This window comes from Astatotilapia calliptera, chromosome 16 (genome assembly GCF_964374335.1).
Source record: "Astatotilapia calliptera chromosome 16, fAstCal68.1, whole genome shotgun sequence".
In the NCBI taxonomy this organism is placed as follows: domain Eukaryota; kingdom Metazoa; phylum Chordata; class Actinopteri; order Cichliformes; family Cichlidae; genus Astatotilapia; species Astatotilapia calliptera.
In genome coordinates, this window is record NC_137437.1 from 1,716,194 (window position 1) to 1,732,895 (window position 16,702).

General features: G+C 45.3%; 1 protein-coding gene across 2 annotated transcripts in view; it reads left to right on the forward strand.

Annotated features, from left to right (window-relative positions):
• The window catches only part of kalrna (kalirin RhoGEF kinase a), a 154,342-nt gene that overhangs the window by 54,816 nt on the left and 82,824 nt on the right, over positions 1-16,702 (forward strand). For both annotated transcript variants that reach the window (XM_026144911.2, XM_080290743.1), the window contains exons 9-14: positions 1,459-1,581; positions 1,728-1,919; positions 3,560-3,691; positions 5,614-5,712; positions 5,791-5,922; positions 9,242-9,364. In XM_026144911.2, the coding sequence (XP_026000696.1) occupies positions 1,459-1,581; positions 1,728-1,919; positions 3,560-3,691; positions 5,614-5,712; positions 5,791-5,922; positions 9,242-9,364 (801 nt within the window). The remainder of the gene's footprint in view (positions 1-1,458; positions 1,582-1,727; positions 1,920-3,559; positions 3,692-5,613; positions 5,713-5,790; positions 5,923-9,241; positions 9,365-16,702) is intronic.

Genomic DNA, 16,702 nt, shown 5'->3' on the forward strand with positions numbered 1-16,702 from the left:
CTCTTACTGTCTGCACACCGAGGTCACACCTCATCTTCTAGGTCATGCTGTTTACTAGAGAACTGATTGGTCAGTACTCTCTTATGTACTTCCAGAGCTGTGCCGTATACAGTAAGTTACCATGGTGATGTAAAAGGTAAATCACCATTAAAACCTGAAAACCTCTGATTGTACCTGATAGAACGGGCTTCTCGTCCTGAGAAGTAGATGATGTGTAAACACCAAAGGCAGTGTAGCTCAACATCTATGAATAAACTGTCCCTTTGTGATGGAGCCTCTGTGTACTGAGTCACACGTCATAATGAGACGCTGCCATCTAAAAATAGTTTCAGGCACTTTGACAAAAATAACCTAAAATCACAGAAGATTTACTTCATTCAGCACAGCTGCAAGCAGCTGCTCTTTACATCTGTACAGTCACTGTGTTGGGAAACTCCACTGTGGCCTGGATGAATCAGCCTGTGGCATTTCTCTAAACACAGGAATAAGTCGCAGTTATTCCAGTGGAAAATCAGCCAACATCGCTTTACTTTCTCCGAGTTAGTTGGAATTGTGAATGAATGTTAGAATTCCCGTCATTCCATTCATTAACATACCAGCCTGTTTACAACAGCTACTCCTGTTTCAGTCCAAAATGCTATATATGGACATTTCCCATATCAGGACCAGACTGTAGCTATTGTTCAAAGGCAAAGGTGATTATTATGACTTACTTTAGTTGTTATTCTGCTCGGGTGATGGGGATACAAAGACTGGCCTCACTGTTGTACAGGCTCACAGGCAGGTCCTGCTACATTAAAATACAGTAATTACTAGGAAAGCTGCAGTTTTTATGTTCACGGAGGCACAGTTTATAATATCTTACTGTCAGCTTGTACCTCTGCCTCCTGATAACAGAGCTGTGTTGTTGATGGGAGCATAAAAGCGCCCCTCTCGTACACAGACAGACACTGGTGGCTTGCTCTGCTGCTCCATACAGAAATCCACATGCAGATAAATATTTACTGTAAAGCAAACAGAGAAAAAAGAGAAGGTTTTTGTCCACATCAGTGTTGTCACAGCGAGGCACTGTGGGGGTGTGTGGACCCGTTTACACCGGGAATCACTCAGCTCTCGCGGTCGGGCCGGGAAAACATTCAGGCCTGACGAGGCGTCTGTTTTGTGGAAAACGCTGCAAGAAAAATGGCTGTGTCTTGGTTGCCGTGGTTACCGCCAGGCACAATAACCAACCCGTATCTGCGTGAAAGGATGAATTCTTCATCATCCTTCAGGGTAGGCTAACTTTTTCTTAACTTTCCACACTGTAGACACTCAGCTGTGTATGTCTGTGTCTGCACTGAAGTCTTTGGGACTTTGGATTTGGAGGGATTCGGTGCATTACTGATAATGTTTTGTGTTATCACCAGTTTACATGTGGTGTGAATCATTGCACTGATCTGCTGTGTGGTCTGCCTGCAGATGTTTGACTGGATCAGCCACAATAAGGAATTGTTCCTGCAGAGCCACACGGAGATCGGCCGAGGTTACCAGCACGCTGTGGAGCTACAGACTCAACACAATCACTTCGCCATGAACTCCATGGTACACGACGCCTTCGTAGTTCTTTGCAAACCTCATTTATCATTTATCGTGTTGTAAAAATGACTGGCAGGTCAACTGGTTTAATTTCTGTGTAAACTGCTGACAGTTGGAGCAACAGTCTTTTGATGGAGGCTCTTTCTTCCCAGAATGCCTACGTAAACATCAACAGAATCATGTCGGTGGCGAGTCGTCTGGCGGAGGCCGGCCACTACGCCTCCACTCAGATTAAACAGATCTCAGGACAGCTGGATCAGGACTGGAAAAGCTTTGCTGCTGCACTTGACGAACGCTCCACCATCCTGGCCATGTCATCTGTCTTTCACCAGAAGGCTGAGCAGGTGAGATCCCAGGAAAACCTTCCCAGATGTTTCTGAGCAGATACTCACTTACCCAGCCTTCACAGGGGGGACGTCGGCCACCCTTTCTAACCGATGTAACAGAGGACAAGCTGCACCTCTTACTGGTGACTGATCGGGTAACTGTCTAATCTAAAAGTCTCTCTGCAGTAGACACATGTCTAGAGTGTAACATGCAAATGGGACATTTATGCTGTCTGATTATATTTAATAGATCAAACTGCTCTACTGCTGATTCTTGGAAGGTTGACATGGCAACAGATGGAACCTGTTTGATTCCTGCTGGGCCCTTGACATTAGCTACAAGAGAACATTTGAGAAAGCACGAGATGAAAGACAGGGAGAGAAGTGGGGACAGGAGAGGGATTGGATGACACTGACTCCAACAGAAAAGCAGATACGTGTTGACTCAGGAGGAAAAATGGAAAGAAAACTGGCAAAGCTACAGAAAGGATACAGTGAGAGTAGAGTGTGAAAAACAGGGAGGAGATAAAGTGGGTCTTCCTTTTAAGCCATGTAGACGGTTCTAAAGAGGCTGTTGAGAATGCATGTAAACAAAAAACTATGATGAAATAATGAGATAATAAAAAAGGATTCACAGGTCAGTTCAGCTTTATTTATAAAGTGCCACATCGCCTCGCTGGCATTGGTTAACTGTATGACTGGGATTTGCTGTGGAATATCAGACACCCTGTGCTTTTCACAGGTCAGAGCAGGTTCAGCCTCAGCACTGTGGCACATGTGAAAGGGTCCCGCATTAGACATGGGTCAGAACCACTGTCAGGCTGGAGCAGGGTGTCAGGGTGTGGAGGATGAGCTAATTGATAGTCTAACCTAAACCATCTGGGACATTAGGTTTTGGTCCATACGGCGATCCCAGGAGCTTTGGTATTCCCCTGGTCCAGATGTGGGAGGAGATGTCCAGGACGCCATGAGTACCATTTTGAGCATGGACTTGGCTGCTGCATCATTTTTGGCGTTTCTTTGAATTCAGGCCTCTGTGGGTTGATCATTTACACTTCCATCATTTGGATCATTTCAGCACTTTCTGCAGAATTTCCACCTGTTTATATATTTATATTTAAAGTTATCCATGAATTCTCCTTTGGAAAATCTTGTAATATATAGCATGTTAGAATTTTTGGAAATTTGCCTCCCAACTCTGACCCTGGTTGAGACGGTGACCTGGTTCAGAGGCAGATTTGATGAGATTTCCCAAACGTGCAGACCAGTATTAGTCTAGCTATAGCTCATGTGAGCAGGCACTGAGTCCTGCCACATCTGGACTCTGGCTGACCTTGACCTGCCTGATGTTAGGCCCAATATTTGTCCGAACTGCAGGACTTTATCTCAACACTACCACCTTAAAAATGAAGAAAACTGTTCTACTTTCATCAAGAGTTTGAAGCATTACTGTAGTGATGCAGAGAAGGGTAGATTAAACGCTCCCATACGGACAGTAAGCCACAAAAGGACGTTGATCATGGTTATATGGAACAGACCAAAGCTGACCCAGAATATCTGATACTGTCAAGGAACCAGAGAAACATCATTTTGTTGAATGAATCTTCTCATGAATGCACGCACTGTATGAATCCATCTGTGTCTGTTTCATTCATAAGTTTCTGTCTGAGGTGGAGACCTGGTGTAAAGTCTGCAGCGAGGGCGGGTTACCATCTGAGATGCAGGAGTTGGAGATTGCCATTCACCGTCACCAGAGCCTTTACGAGCAAGTGACCCAGGCGTACACTGAGGTAAACCGCCCAACCTACTCACTCAAATGAATGTTAGCGGCAGCTGAAGCTGACAAACATCACACAAAAACAAAGCACAACGCCGCTGTGTGCCTGCAGCGTCTGTGATCTGTGAAGAGCTGATCACTTTGGTAATGTGGTCACTCCACAACCTGTTTGTCTGGAAAACATTTAGGATTTAAAACATCTTTAATGTCCAGAAACTTCGCTGTAAATGATGTCACGTGTAAAAAACATTGAAATATTTGGGCTCCAGAGCCTCTTGTGGATGCTGCCAGTACTGCGGACTGAGACTGGCTGTGATGACAGGGTGCCATCGGGCAGTTGCTGCACTAACCCTTCAAGCTGTTGTGTGAAGACACTTCAGTAAATGTATTCTGTGCTCGCAGCAGCATTCTGGAGTTTTATCTTTAGACGGGGGTTAAATGAGTGAAGGTGAGAGATAGTCCCATGGTTGCTTTAAAGGAGGAGAGACTTCCTCTTTAGTGGGATCAGTCATGCCTGCAGTGGCTTCAGATCCTTTGGATTCTGGTTTTCAATAATCTGTACAACCATGTGACAAACATTGTTTTTTGCATACTTATGCAAATGTGACATGCACCATGCTAATTCATTTATAGAAGCCTTTCTCTTGGGTGGGCTGTACAGGTGCATCAGATATATTTTGCGACCTCTTTTTGACATTGTAGTTGTTGCTAATGAGCGTGTTGGATTTGTGCTGCAGTGGTCCCCTATGGCTGTGAGTAGTCTCGAGTCTCACAGTCATACAGTCCATGATGGATTGCAGCTGCTGGGACAGTTTAGCTTGTTCTGCCTCATAGTCAGATCTGTTGCACACTAGAACACCACTCTAACCAGAACCCACAGCTGAGAACAAACTGGTTTGTGTGCCAGACTCAACGGGAACAAGGACTGCTGTCACTGCAGTTCAGGACACTGGTATTGGAGTTCTTAAGGTGAGGAAAGTGCAGACATCTGACTGTTGCCCCAAAGTTTATTATTACTTACATGTTTATTTCTTCAAGGAAAATGTGTGTTTCTGGTTTCACCCACATACGTGTGTAGATGCACTGGAGTGACATCACATTCTTAATCCATAAGGCTTTAATGGCCCACCCTTTGCAGCAACAGCAGCTTCCACTCTTCTGAGAGTGATTGTTTTCCACAATGTTTAGCAGAGCTCAGACATGTTGGACAAGAAGGTCTGGTCCCGGCTATTTCACCCTGAAGGTCTTCTATCGGGTTGAGGTCAGGACTCTGTGCTAGTCAGAGTTCTTCCACATCTAACTTGCTCCATGCTCAAGTCAGAAGTGCCATTATCCTGACAGCTTCCAAACCCAGATTCATCCATCGCCAGACGGAGAAGCATGATTCGACGCTCCAAAGAGCACGTCTCCACTGAGTCCAGTGCCGGTGTGCTTTACCCAACTGCATCAGATGGTTTGCGTTGTGTTTGGTGATGTAAAGCCTCAGAGTTGCTTAGCTATGGAAGCCCGTTCCATTAAGCTCTCTACAAACTGCTCTCGAACTAATCTGAAGTGCCACATGAAGTTTGGAGGTCATTAGCATTTGATGCTGAAAGTTGGTGACCTCTACACACTGTGCAAAGCATGGCGGACAAAGAAGCACTGTCGTCGGGGAATCTGTTAAAGTGTCACAAATAAGATAATCCTGTGATTGGTGGTCAGGGATTCAATTCATGGTCATGGTGACGAATCACAACAGCAGCTGGTTAAATGGGGCGTGTTGTATAAAGCTCTTTGAGCGCTCAGGTTGAACAGTTTGTAGGTGGCAGAGTCGTCTTTTTGTTTTATTGTAATGACCACAACCATACTTTAAATCCTAGAAACATCTTAAGACTTTTACAGTTGGAGCACCGGTGACTGCTGCTCATGTGATTCATGTGATTTATGTGTTTGCAGGTGAGTCAGGATGGTAAAGCCCTGCTGGATGTCCTCCAGAGGCCTCTCAGTCCAGGCAACTCGGAATCTCTTACAGCCACTGCAAATTACTCCAAAGCGGTCAGTGTCCCTGTGTTACCAATAGGAAACATGCCTACACCATCTACCGATTAAGCTAACGTTTGTGTTTCTCTGTAGGTGCACTGTATCTTGGACGTGGTTCATGAGGTTCTTCACCATCAGCGGCGTCTGGAGAACATTTGGCAACATCGAAAGGTCCGATTGCACCAGAGACTGCAGCTCTGTGTATTCCAGCAAGATGTCCAACAGGTAAACACACAGCAATGTTCAGGGTGTGACCAAAAGGTTCTGAGAACAGATCCATAAAAACGTTATATTTCCGTCCTTCTTTTCTCATTGAAGACCAGCTTCTTTTTTCAGATGGTCTGCTATTTTTCCATCTACCAGTGGAAGACCCATTTTGCCCCGTTGCACTTGCGCCTCTGTTGTGATCTCCTGAGCTGTGTGGTGAAATCATGGCGCGCGTGCCTGGACATGTCTACAGGGTGGAGAATGATTACAGTTTTGATTTTGATGGAAATATTCTCATCCCATCGTAGCAAACGTCCCCGTGCTGGCCAACAGTGGGTAGCAGTAGCTGTAACTGTCGGGCAGTCCACATCTAGAGTGTGGGCATGCTGTGCATACATACACTGCAGGTCTACAATGGGCCCCACTGGAGACTCTACTTAGTGTGGACGGTCCACAGTCAGCCCATTCTATGGGCTCCCAGTCTGGGACCCCACATTTCACTGTGGCTCCAGTTTGACACATTGACACTCGTGCATCACCGACAGCAATGACCGATGTGTGTGTGATGAACGTACCACACGTTCTCTGCTGCCTTCTGTGTCTCCCACGTGTGTGGTGGGAACATTGTGGTGACAAAGTGCTCTGGTGTAAGCCCAGCGTCAGATAGTGAGGCACCAGGAGTGAGATACAACCAAGCACCGCATCATTCATCTCTGAATTCTGCCTGAGCAGCTTTTTGTTCTTTGTTAAATAAAATCACTAACATGAAACGACTTTCAGTGTCTCTGCATCAAACTTCAGCAATAGTGTGCTGGGCTTTAACACATGCATCCAATTCAGACGGTGCCACCTATAGGTTCAGTAAGGAACAGCAGGTACATGGTTAAACATTACTGTGCAAAAGTCTCAGCCTCCCCCACATTTCTTTATATTTTGACTTTAATGTAAGTGGACTTGAGCAATAGTTTTCCTTTAAAATCAGTAGTGGACTAAAGAGAGGTTAGTAATCCACTCAACACTGACCTATGACCTATGAGTCATGCAGGCAAAAAAAGGTCCCAAACTCAAGGAATAAAGCATCAAGTGAAAGCAACACAGTGAAGCACTTTCAGTCTTTATTGAAGCAGTCAGTGTTCTTTATTTCCATTTATGTGTCACTGTTAGTATTTCCCATTTTTATTAAATAAAGAAAGTGAGGGGTGGCATTCTTGCACCTTACTCCATGTTTCAGTTGTATTTTCCACGTCTGAGTGTAGAGCTATGCTGTAAGGAAGAGCCGCACCAAACAGGAGAAAGCTCCGTACAGCTTTCCAAAGACTGAACGTCTGAGCTTCTACAAATTAACCTCACACATGAAAGCTAGCTGGCTATAAGCACGCAGGTGGTTGGAACGGTGACTGGCCTGGAATCACTAATGCATTTACCAGCTCAGCTCTGACAGGTCCTGGTGGTGCCAGCGTTTGCTAAAAGCTGGCCAGGTCGGTCAGTGTGATGATGTGTGGTGAAGCTTTTGCACAGTACAGGAGGTTTTATTTAAGAATCCCATTTTGTTGAATTTTCATGCAAGGCCCAGCTGTACATATGTGTGTTTATATTTCTTTGGGGAAATATAAACACACTCTTTAACTTTTCTGGAGGACAGACACATATCAGCACATTGAATTCATTTGCACAGGCCTGATGTATCTGCAGCTCTGATGCATTTAGTGTATGTACAAACAGGCCTTGGCAGAGCGAGTTAGAGCTGCAAACTCACAGATGAATGCTCTAAGTTTTGGCGCCATGCAAATATTTATTTAACCCAGGGGAGACTGTGGGAGAGTGTTTAAGAGAAGTAAGAAGACAAAGAGACAGACTGAAGAAGAGATCATATCAGTGGGTTATAAATTCACTTAAAGCAGAGCTTTGCAAGTTGTACTTGTCATGCATCACTTTCTATGAGCCCCCAGAGGGAGAGGCACAGGCACAGAAAGTGAGAGAGCGACCTTATACAATCGTGCATAAATCACTAGAAAAGGCTGTTGCACGAGTGCTAATGCTACAGGATATACATGACCCCAGAGATGAAGAGTGAGAGATGCAGACGTGAAGGCTGAGCGTACGATGTGTGCAGATCACCAAAGACAGTCCAGCTGCAGTTTCAGTCTGTGCACTGTGACCCTACACTGACGTCTCTGTGGCTCCAGCTGCTGCACTGACATCATGAGTGCACGCTGTTGCTTCAAGGCCTTGAAACACATAATTTGCTAATGTGCGACAGGCTGGATGTTAATCCTTAGGATCCAGAGGTTGCCTGAGCTGCTGGTCTTACTGGACAGAAGATGGGTTGCCTGGGTTCATATTTTATTGCAGCAGTCATGCATAACATGCAGAAATGAAGATGTGTCAATATTTCAGTATGAACATTTAATGGAAAGAATGGGCCTCTGTTAGTACACCGTGCACCTCATTTCCATTTATCATTGGAGATCTGAATGTCTTCAAATTATTGTCACTGTATTTACACAGCTATGTACAAGCTATATATACATATATTTGTCCTGCAGGAGACTCAGAGGGTAATGAGTGAGAGATCCAACATTTGGTTTCATGTCCAAACTCTGATTACATCATGTTTGTGCCTTAAAAAAGAGGCATCGATTTGTTTGATCTTACATGGCACACAGCAGTGGTAGCAGTGGAAACATTCTGACGTCACCAGATACAAGAATCAAGTGAACAAGTAACCAGTCAGCTGCAGGGAACCATACACTCGTGGGATTTTTCTCAGTTAACCAAACTGTGGAGGCGCAGGTTGACTCTGGAGTCTGTACATTGAAATTCCACGGGCAGGTCACCCACTACCCCCTTGTGGAAAGGAGGGACCACCACTATGCCACTTAATAGCCAATAATATATTTTAAGAAATCACAATTTCTTTCAGCAAATTATTTTAGTCAGAGTTTTAGTGGCTCTCAAACCTTTACAGGGCCAAAAACATGTTTTTTCATTGTTTATTCCCAGTCTCAGATGAACTGGAACCAGTACTGGGGTTACTGTCCAGGCGAGAAAAGGCTACAAAAGCCACAGAGCTAACAGCTCATAACACACTCGTATATGAAAAACATGGCATGGAGACATCCTGCTCTTCTCAGCTGCACTGACCTACATTTCCCACCCAGATCATGAAGGTTTCATTGATTTCATTCTTTATTCATGAGCTCTGAGACCATTTTGTGCATTTCTACACATGTCGGCAGAATAAGAGTTGGAAGTAGCAACGAGAGGTTTAGCAGGTGACCTTAAATCTTTGCTGTGTCTTCGGGATGATCTAAAGAAGGTGTTTTCTCCCGTCCAGGTGATGGACTGGATAGAAAACCATGGCGAGGCTTTCCTCAGCAAACACACGGGCGTTGGGAAATCCCTCCACAGAGCCCGAGCCCTGCAGAAGAGACACGACGATTTCGAAGATGTAGCTCAGGTAAGTTACTGGATTTGATCCTACTCTGAAGGCTCCTCTTCTCTGTTGTTTTGTTATGTTGTGCTGCAGTTTAGCTGAAAGGAGCAGGTCCAATTCGTCCAGGTCTTGTTAGCAGTAGAAATAAAAAAAGGTCAGCTTTGCCTAGAAGAAGCAAAAAAATCAGCCCAGTTTTTAATCACGTTTATCTGCTCACTGTGCAAACATCTGTTAGTTATCTGCCTTGATTAATTCCAAATTTTCTAAACCACCGTGTCTGCTGGTGGAAGCATTAGGAAATGCCTTTACACGACCATATATGGTCAAAGGCTTTTCTGAAAGATCTGCAGAAGATGTTATCCACATCCATTCCTCAATTTCACCGCTGCAGTTTGTCATGTGTTAAACAAACAGCCGAGTGTTGGTACTGAAGACGATCAGTCCAGCCTTTCTGCTCCTAATCTCGTGCACGTGTGAAACTTCACATGAACAGCTCACTCGGCCGCCTAACTTTATCTTTTATTGTGTGTTTATTTTTGCAGTCCTAACTTTGGCGCTTTGGTCGGCTGTGGTTGGTTTTAATGTGAGATGAAAATGGATGTTGACTTGACTTTATATGCAGCTGAAGTTGTGAAGACTGGATCGCGTGTCGGTCAGATTTGGCCCCCTCGTCTGCCGGTGCACGGGGCCGTGTGGCGTAAAGTCCAAGGGCTGATTTATTTTTAGGCTTCAGACAATAAAGGTCCTTGTACAACATTATTGTTGCTGCGATGTTCTCTCTTTTTGTCATCTCTCCTCTGTCATTTTATTCTCTTCATATGGAAAAAAGTTTTGATCTTTTATTAAAAGTTTGCCCTTTTTGACTTCAGTCATGTCAGAGCTGTCTGTAAGTACCAGGAAGCATCGGTGTAACTGGAATCTATTACACTGGTTAATACAGTAAAGGGATAATCCCATAAAGAAGCGAGTGGTAATCCTATAAAGAGTAGTTGTATGATCGGATATTTACACTCTGGATTAGGATTATCCTTCAGATCACCAGTGTTTACATGTCTCTCTGTCCCTTCCCTCGTTAGTTCACTCTCCTTTTTGCAACATGGATACATTTAGCACATGTCAGATGAATATCTAAGTATATTTGCACAAACAGAAAGACGTGGCACATGTCTGCAAGTCTTTCTTTGTGATGTGATGCTGTGTCATTGCTCTCCTCATCTGATTAGGAACATTTGAGCCTCCCGAACATCAAACAGAATGACTCAAATACTATTTTACTCCCACTGAAGTCTTCATCTTCCAACTTCTCCTCCCGGCTTTAAGCCTTCATTTCTTCAGAGAGCGTTGGCTCAGTCGCCTGCTTCACTACAAAGACGTGTTGGCTGATTAGGACGTCCTAATATGAAATATGATGACACTGAAAACTCTGTTAACAATGCAAATATGTGTGTACAACGTTTGGTATGTGGATTGTGTCTGTTTCACTTGGTTGTCCATGAGCAGTTACAGGCTTATTACAGGTGATTGGTTGTTGCAGCTTATTGACAAGATAACATTGTAGCCTTTTGTATGGAGTCTACATTAGGCTACGTTCACACTGCAGGCGAAAGCGCATCAAATCCGATTTTTCTGACCCTGTGCGACCATCTATCCGATCATGGTGTGACAGTGTGAACGGCACAAAGCCGATATTTTCAAATCCGATCTGGGTCACTTTCGTATGTGGTCCTGAATCCGATACATATCCGATGTTTCAGAAAGCGACTGCTGTTTGATGGTCAAGTCGTATTAAATCCGTCTTTTACGTCACTGACAGAAGACAGACGCCAATTATCAGCGCCGGAGAAGACATCACGAACACTTCCTGGCCATCCAGTGAAACTGTTGGGAAGACAACGTTGGAGAAACGTGAACATTTTATTTGTCTCTGCAGATTCTGACAGAAATCTGCAGCTATCCTTTGAAGCAGCGCTCCTCTAAAACAGCAATAAGGATCATTATTAGGTTATCGACATTATTATGTAAATAACAAAATAACTTAAAGCAAAAATTGGGAAACGTGAAGTCTGAAGTCTTTACATTAAGGCCATCAGTCAAACATACTGTTGTAAAAAAATCGGATTTGATCAAAAAATCGGAATTGAGCATTAAGACCTGCAGTGTGAACGTAGCCTCTGTGTGGGAGCATTTATTTGATGTATTTATTGTGTCGGACCATCAGTCGACCTTTTGTCCAGCTCTCTGTGGGGGTTGGAGCCCCTCCACACTGTAGGGTGAGACGCAGGTCCACCCTGTGCAGTCATAAAGCTAACACAGAGAAACAGTCGCACACATATGAACACCTGCAGAATCACAGCGTGTAACCTAAATGCATAGTTAAGCTCCTAAGACCTGAGTGCATTGTTAATTTCTCTGTGCCGTTTGGGCTGATGGGCACCTGATGAATGTAAAAACAAAGAATCACCTGATTTTTTATTTTTTTTACCTGATATTTGTTTCTGAGAAAAATGAGATCCACATAAGAGGACATTAGTCTGTGGCAGTGTAATGTCCTCGTAAGTGGACATCAGGCCCTTGCAGAGACACTGCACATTAGTGGCAAAACACCAGGACCTGAAAAATTCAAAGAACAAAGGTTGCGCCCTCTTCTATAAATGTATAAGGAATCTTCTGAAGGTGATTACATAATGGTTTTATTCAAAGTTTCTTACATAATATAAGAATTACTACACATAATGTCAGAAAACTGATACTAAAGATACTTGGATATCATTGGATGCTAAACAGGCCTTCGATAGAACTGAACGGCCGGTTCCATCTAATGTGGTTCCCAGATTGGGTTTTGGTTTGTGTTTCTCAAGAGGATCAGAATCTTATACACAGAGCCAATTGGCAGGCATAACAAATGGAATGACTTCTAAACCAATAACAGCGACCTGCCCAACAAGGGTGCCCTCCTCCACCAGTGCTGTTGGCCCTCGGCCTGGAGCACTGAGAGTACACCGAGCTTTGACTGGGATCCAATGAATGACAAGTGCATCTTATATATCTCTACCCCGATGATGTTCTCCTCTTCTTATCAAATCTGGCAGTATCTAAATACATCAAAATGGCGCCGGTGAGGTCGGCTGCCGTGCTGGATGCTCTGCCCTAACTTTTTGCAGTTTTTCGTCACTTTTTGCTATATCTGCGATAATCTTGCATGGGCATCATGCAAAACACACAAATCCGCTACAGTAGAGACATTCTGGTTTCTATTGGTCTGCAGTACACGAACATTTCACCATGTTTAACTCCGGACCCAAACTGGCCAAAGGAGATCCTGAGAGAGAACAAAGGACGCGGCCCTAAGCGACGGCCTCGAGGTAAAAGAGCCGGCATCAGGAACAGGCTACGGGCTCGCGCACACCGCGCACCCATCCCCAGTATCCTGCTAGCCAATATTCAATCCATCGAGAACAAGCTTGATGACCTCAGAGCCAGAATCAAGTTCCAGAGAGACATTCGGGACTGCAACCTCCTCTGCTTCACCGAGACTTGGCTGAACCCAGCGATACCAGACCACGCCGTGCAGCCGACGGGGTTCTTTTCGGTTTACCGCATGGACAGGACAATGGAGTCGGGGAAGAAAAGAGGTGGTGGAGTGTGTTTGATGGTGAACAACAGATGGTGCGACAGCACAAACATCTCCCCACTCACACGCTCTTGCTCGCCCAATCTGGAGCTTTTGATCGTTAAGTGTCGCCCTTTCTATCTCCCTCGGGAATTCACTGCGGTCATTGCCTGCACTGTTTACATTCCACCTCACGCGGACACTGCCTTATGTGAGCTACATGAGGCTCTCACACATCAACAAACACTTCACCGAGATGCCGCACTCATTGTTATGGGAGATTTTAACAGAGTGAATCTCAAACGGACATTTCACAACCTTCACCAGCACATCAACTGCCCCACCCGGGGCACGAGGACATTAGACCACTGCTACACCCCGATCAAGAACTGTTACAAGGCTCAGCCCCTGCCGGCATTTGGAAAATCGGACCATGCCGCCATCTTCCTCATGCCTGCTTACAAACAAAGGCTAAAGCAGCAACCACCAATCAGGAGGGAGGTCGCTCGCTGGACGGACCAATCGGTGGCCGCGCTGCAGGACGCACTGGATGACGCAGACTGGGACATGTTTCGGCGCAGCTCTGATGACATCAACATGTTTACGGAAGCGGTTGTGGGATTTATCGGGAAACTAGCGGACGACACAGCAGAAAGAACTATCATCCGAACGTTTCCCAACCAGAAGCCGTGGGTGGATAAAAACATCCGCGACGCTCTGAGATCACGCACCGCTGCCTACGATGAAGGGCTCGTCTCCGGTAATATGGACCTATACAAGGCTGCGTCCTACAACGTGCGCAGCGCGGTCCGAAAGGCAAAGCGGAGCTACGGGGAAAAACTAGAGTCACAGCTACGACAGTGCGACTCTAGGAGCCTGTGGAAAGGACTGCGGACTATAACGGACTATAAACGACCAGCTTCTTCAATGATGAATGCCGATGCTTCACTGGCTGATGAGCTGAACACGTTTTATGCTCGCTTCGACGCCGCAGCAATTAAAACAACAAACGGCTGCGCGCGCTCGGAGTGCACCAGTGAAGAAAATGCATTCGTCATCACAGAGCATGCCGCGAGGAACACCTTCAGGAGGGTGAACACCAGGAAGGCAGCAGGACCAGATGCAATCCCTGGCCGGGTCCTTAGAGCCTGCGCTGATCAACTAGCACCGGTGTTCACGGAGATCTTCAACCTCTCCCTGGCCCAAGCTGTGGTTCCCACGTGCTTCAAACAGTCCATCATTGTTCCTGTTCCAAAGAAACAACAGCCCGCTTGCCACAATGACTACCGTCCAGTAGCACTGACTTCAATTGTGATGAAGTGTTTTGAAAGACTGATGAGAGATCACATCACTTCTTCACTTCCTGCCACCATCGAGTCACTTCAGTTTGCTTACCGGACTAATCGTTCCACAGACGATGCCATATCTCACCTGCTCCACACATCCCTGAGTCACCTGGACACTGGCAGAGGGAATTATGTTAGGATGCTGTTCGTGGACTACAGTTCAGCATTCAACACAATAATTCCCTCTAAGCTTTTCACCAAGTTGACGGATCTAGGACTCAGCTCATCACTGTGTCAGTGGATCCTCAACTTCCTCACAGACAGACCCCAATCAGTGAGGGTAGGAAGACAAGTCTCCCCCTCCATCTCACTCAGCACTGGAGTGCCTCAGGGCTGTGTTTTAAGCCCCCTGCTGTACTCACTGTACACTTATGACTGTGTAGCCACATCCGACACCACCTCCATCGTCAAGTTTGCTGACGACACTGCTGTTGTGGGCCTGATCTCCGACAACATCGAGACGGCCTACCTGGAGGAGATTAGGAACCTGGAGACCTGGTGCCAGGAGAATAACCTCCTCCTAAACATCAGCAAGACTAAGGAGCTGATCGTGGACTTCACTACAAAGCAGGCGAGGAATTACAAACCCCTCATCATCAGTGGCACGCCAGTGGAGAGAGTGGACAGTTTCCGATACCTGGGTGTCCACATCACTCAGGACCTGTCATGGTCCTGTCACATCAACACCCTGGTTAAGAAAGCCCGTCAGCGTCTCTTCTTCCTCAGAAGACTTAGAGACTTCCATCTGCCACTGAAGGTGCTCAAGAACTTCTACTCCTGCACCATCGAGAGCGTCCTGACGGCAAACATCTGCACCTGGTTTGGGAACAGCACCAAGCAGGACAGACGAGATCTGCAAAGGGTGGTGCGCTCGGCAGAACGCATCATTCAATCAGAGCTCCCTGACCTGCTGTCCATCTACACCAAGCGGTGCAAGTCCAAAGCTAGGAAGATTATGATGGACCTCTCCCATCCCAACAATGGACTCTTCTCACTGTTGAGGTCTGGGAAGCGCTTCCGCTCCCTTAAGGCCAAAACAGAGAGAATGAAGAGGAGCTTCTTCCCCCAGGCTATTCGGGGCCTGAACCAGGTGTAGACTGGACTCTCCCAAACACGTCACTATAAGACTGGACCCTCACACACGTCACCACACGCACCACCACACATTTCCTATAATCCTATAATTCCTATAATTTATAATCCTTATCTTTATAATCTCTTCTGCTATTTGCACATTCTTTACTGTAAATTCCTAAGTTAATTTGTAAATTTTTGTAGTAAATTGTAAATATTGTAAAACTTTTCTTCTGTCATTTAATGGTCGGGCATTGTACAGCTACAAGCATTTCACCCCCATGTCATACTGTGTATGGTTGTGTGTGTGTGACAAATAAAATTTGAATTTGAATTTGATTTGAAATTTGATCTTCAACCTCATAAAACAAAGTGATGCATTTGGACAGTTTTCGGAATAAATTATACAAAATCATGAGTGGTCAGCACTGTTGCCTCACAGCAAGAAGGTCCTGAGTTCAATTCCAGCATCAGGTCTTTCTGTGTGGAGTTTGCATGTTCTCCCTGCTGTGTGGCTGCTCTCCGGGTACTCCAGCTTCCTCCCACAGTCCAAAGACATGCAGTTAGTGGGGCTAGGTTATTGGTTACTCTGAAGTGCCCATAGGTGTGAGTGTAAGTGTGAATGTTGTCTGTGTCTTGGTGTTACGGTGTGAACACACCGTTAGCCCTGCAGCAGACTGGCGACCTGTCCAGGGCGTACCCCGCCTCTCACCCTGAAACAGCTGGGATAGACTCCCCACGACCCTGGAAAAGGATAAGTGGAAGAGAACGGACGGATCAATGTTATATTTACATCAAGAGGAAAGAGATTCTCAAATAACAAAATCACTGTTTAAAAATGCAAAAGGAGGATTCATGTTTTGATTCATGTTCATGATTTTTTAAGAATTAAACCCGATATAAAAACAACCATTTGAACATTTTAAGGATTCACCAAACCGTGTTTTCTCACCAGTCTATCCTGATGCAATAATGCATCCTTTTCAGCAGGAAGAGCTTTAAGAGCCTTTAAACTATGGGCGAGTAAAGGCTTCAGAACATAGCAGCTCTTCATTCAAACAGCGCCCGTATGATCGGCTGTGTCTAAACTTTGATATCTCTAAGAAGCTCTTTTTTCAAATCCCTGCAGTTGAGACAGTTTATTTAAACCAAACATCAGTCGTTCACATCTGAACCACAGCTCCTACACCGTGAAGACCAAACGATAAAGAAAGACACATTTCAGTGTTTATAATGTAACTGCTGCCTTTGACCAAGAGTCTGTCAGTAACAGGTTACAGGCAATGAAAACTGATATTAAGATGTTTAAACGCCCGGGAACAATCCGTTCAC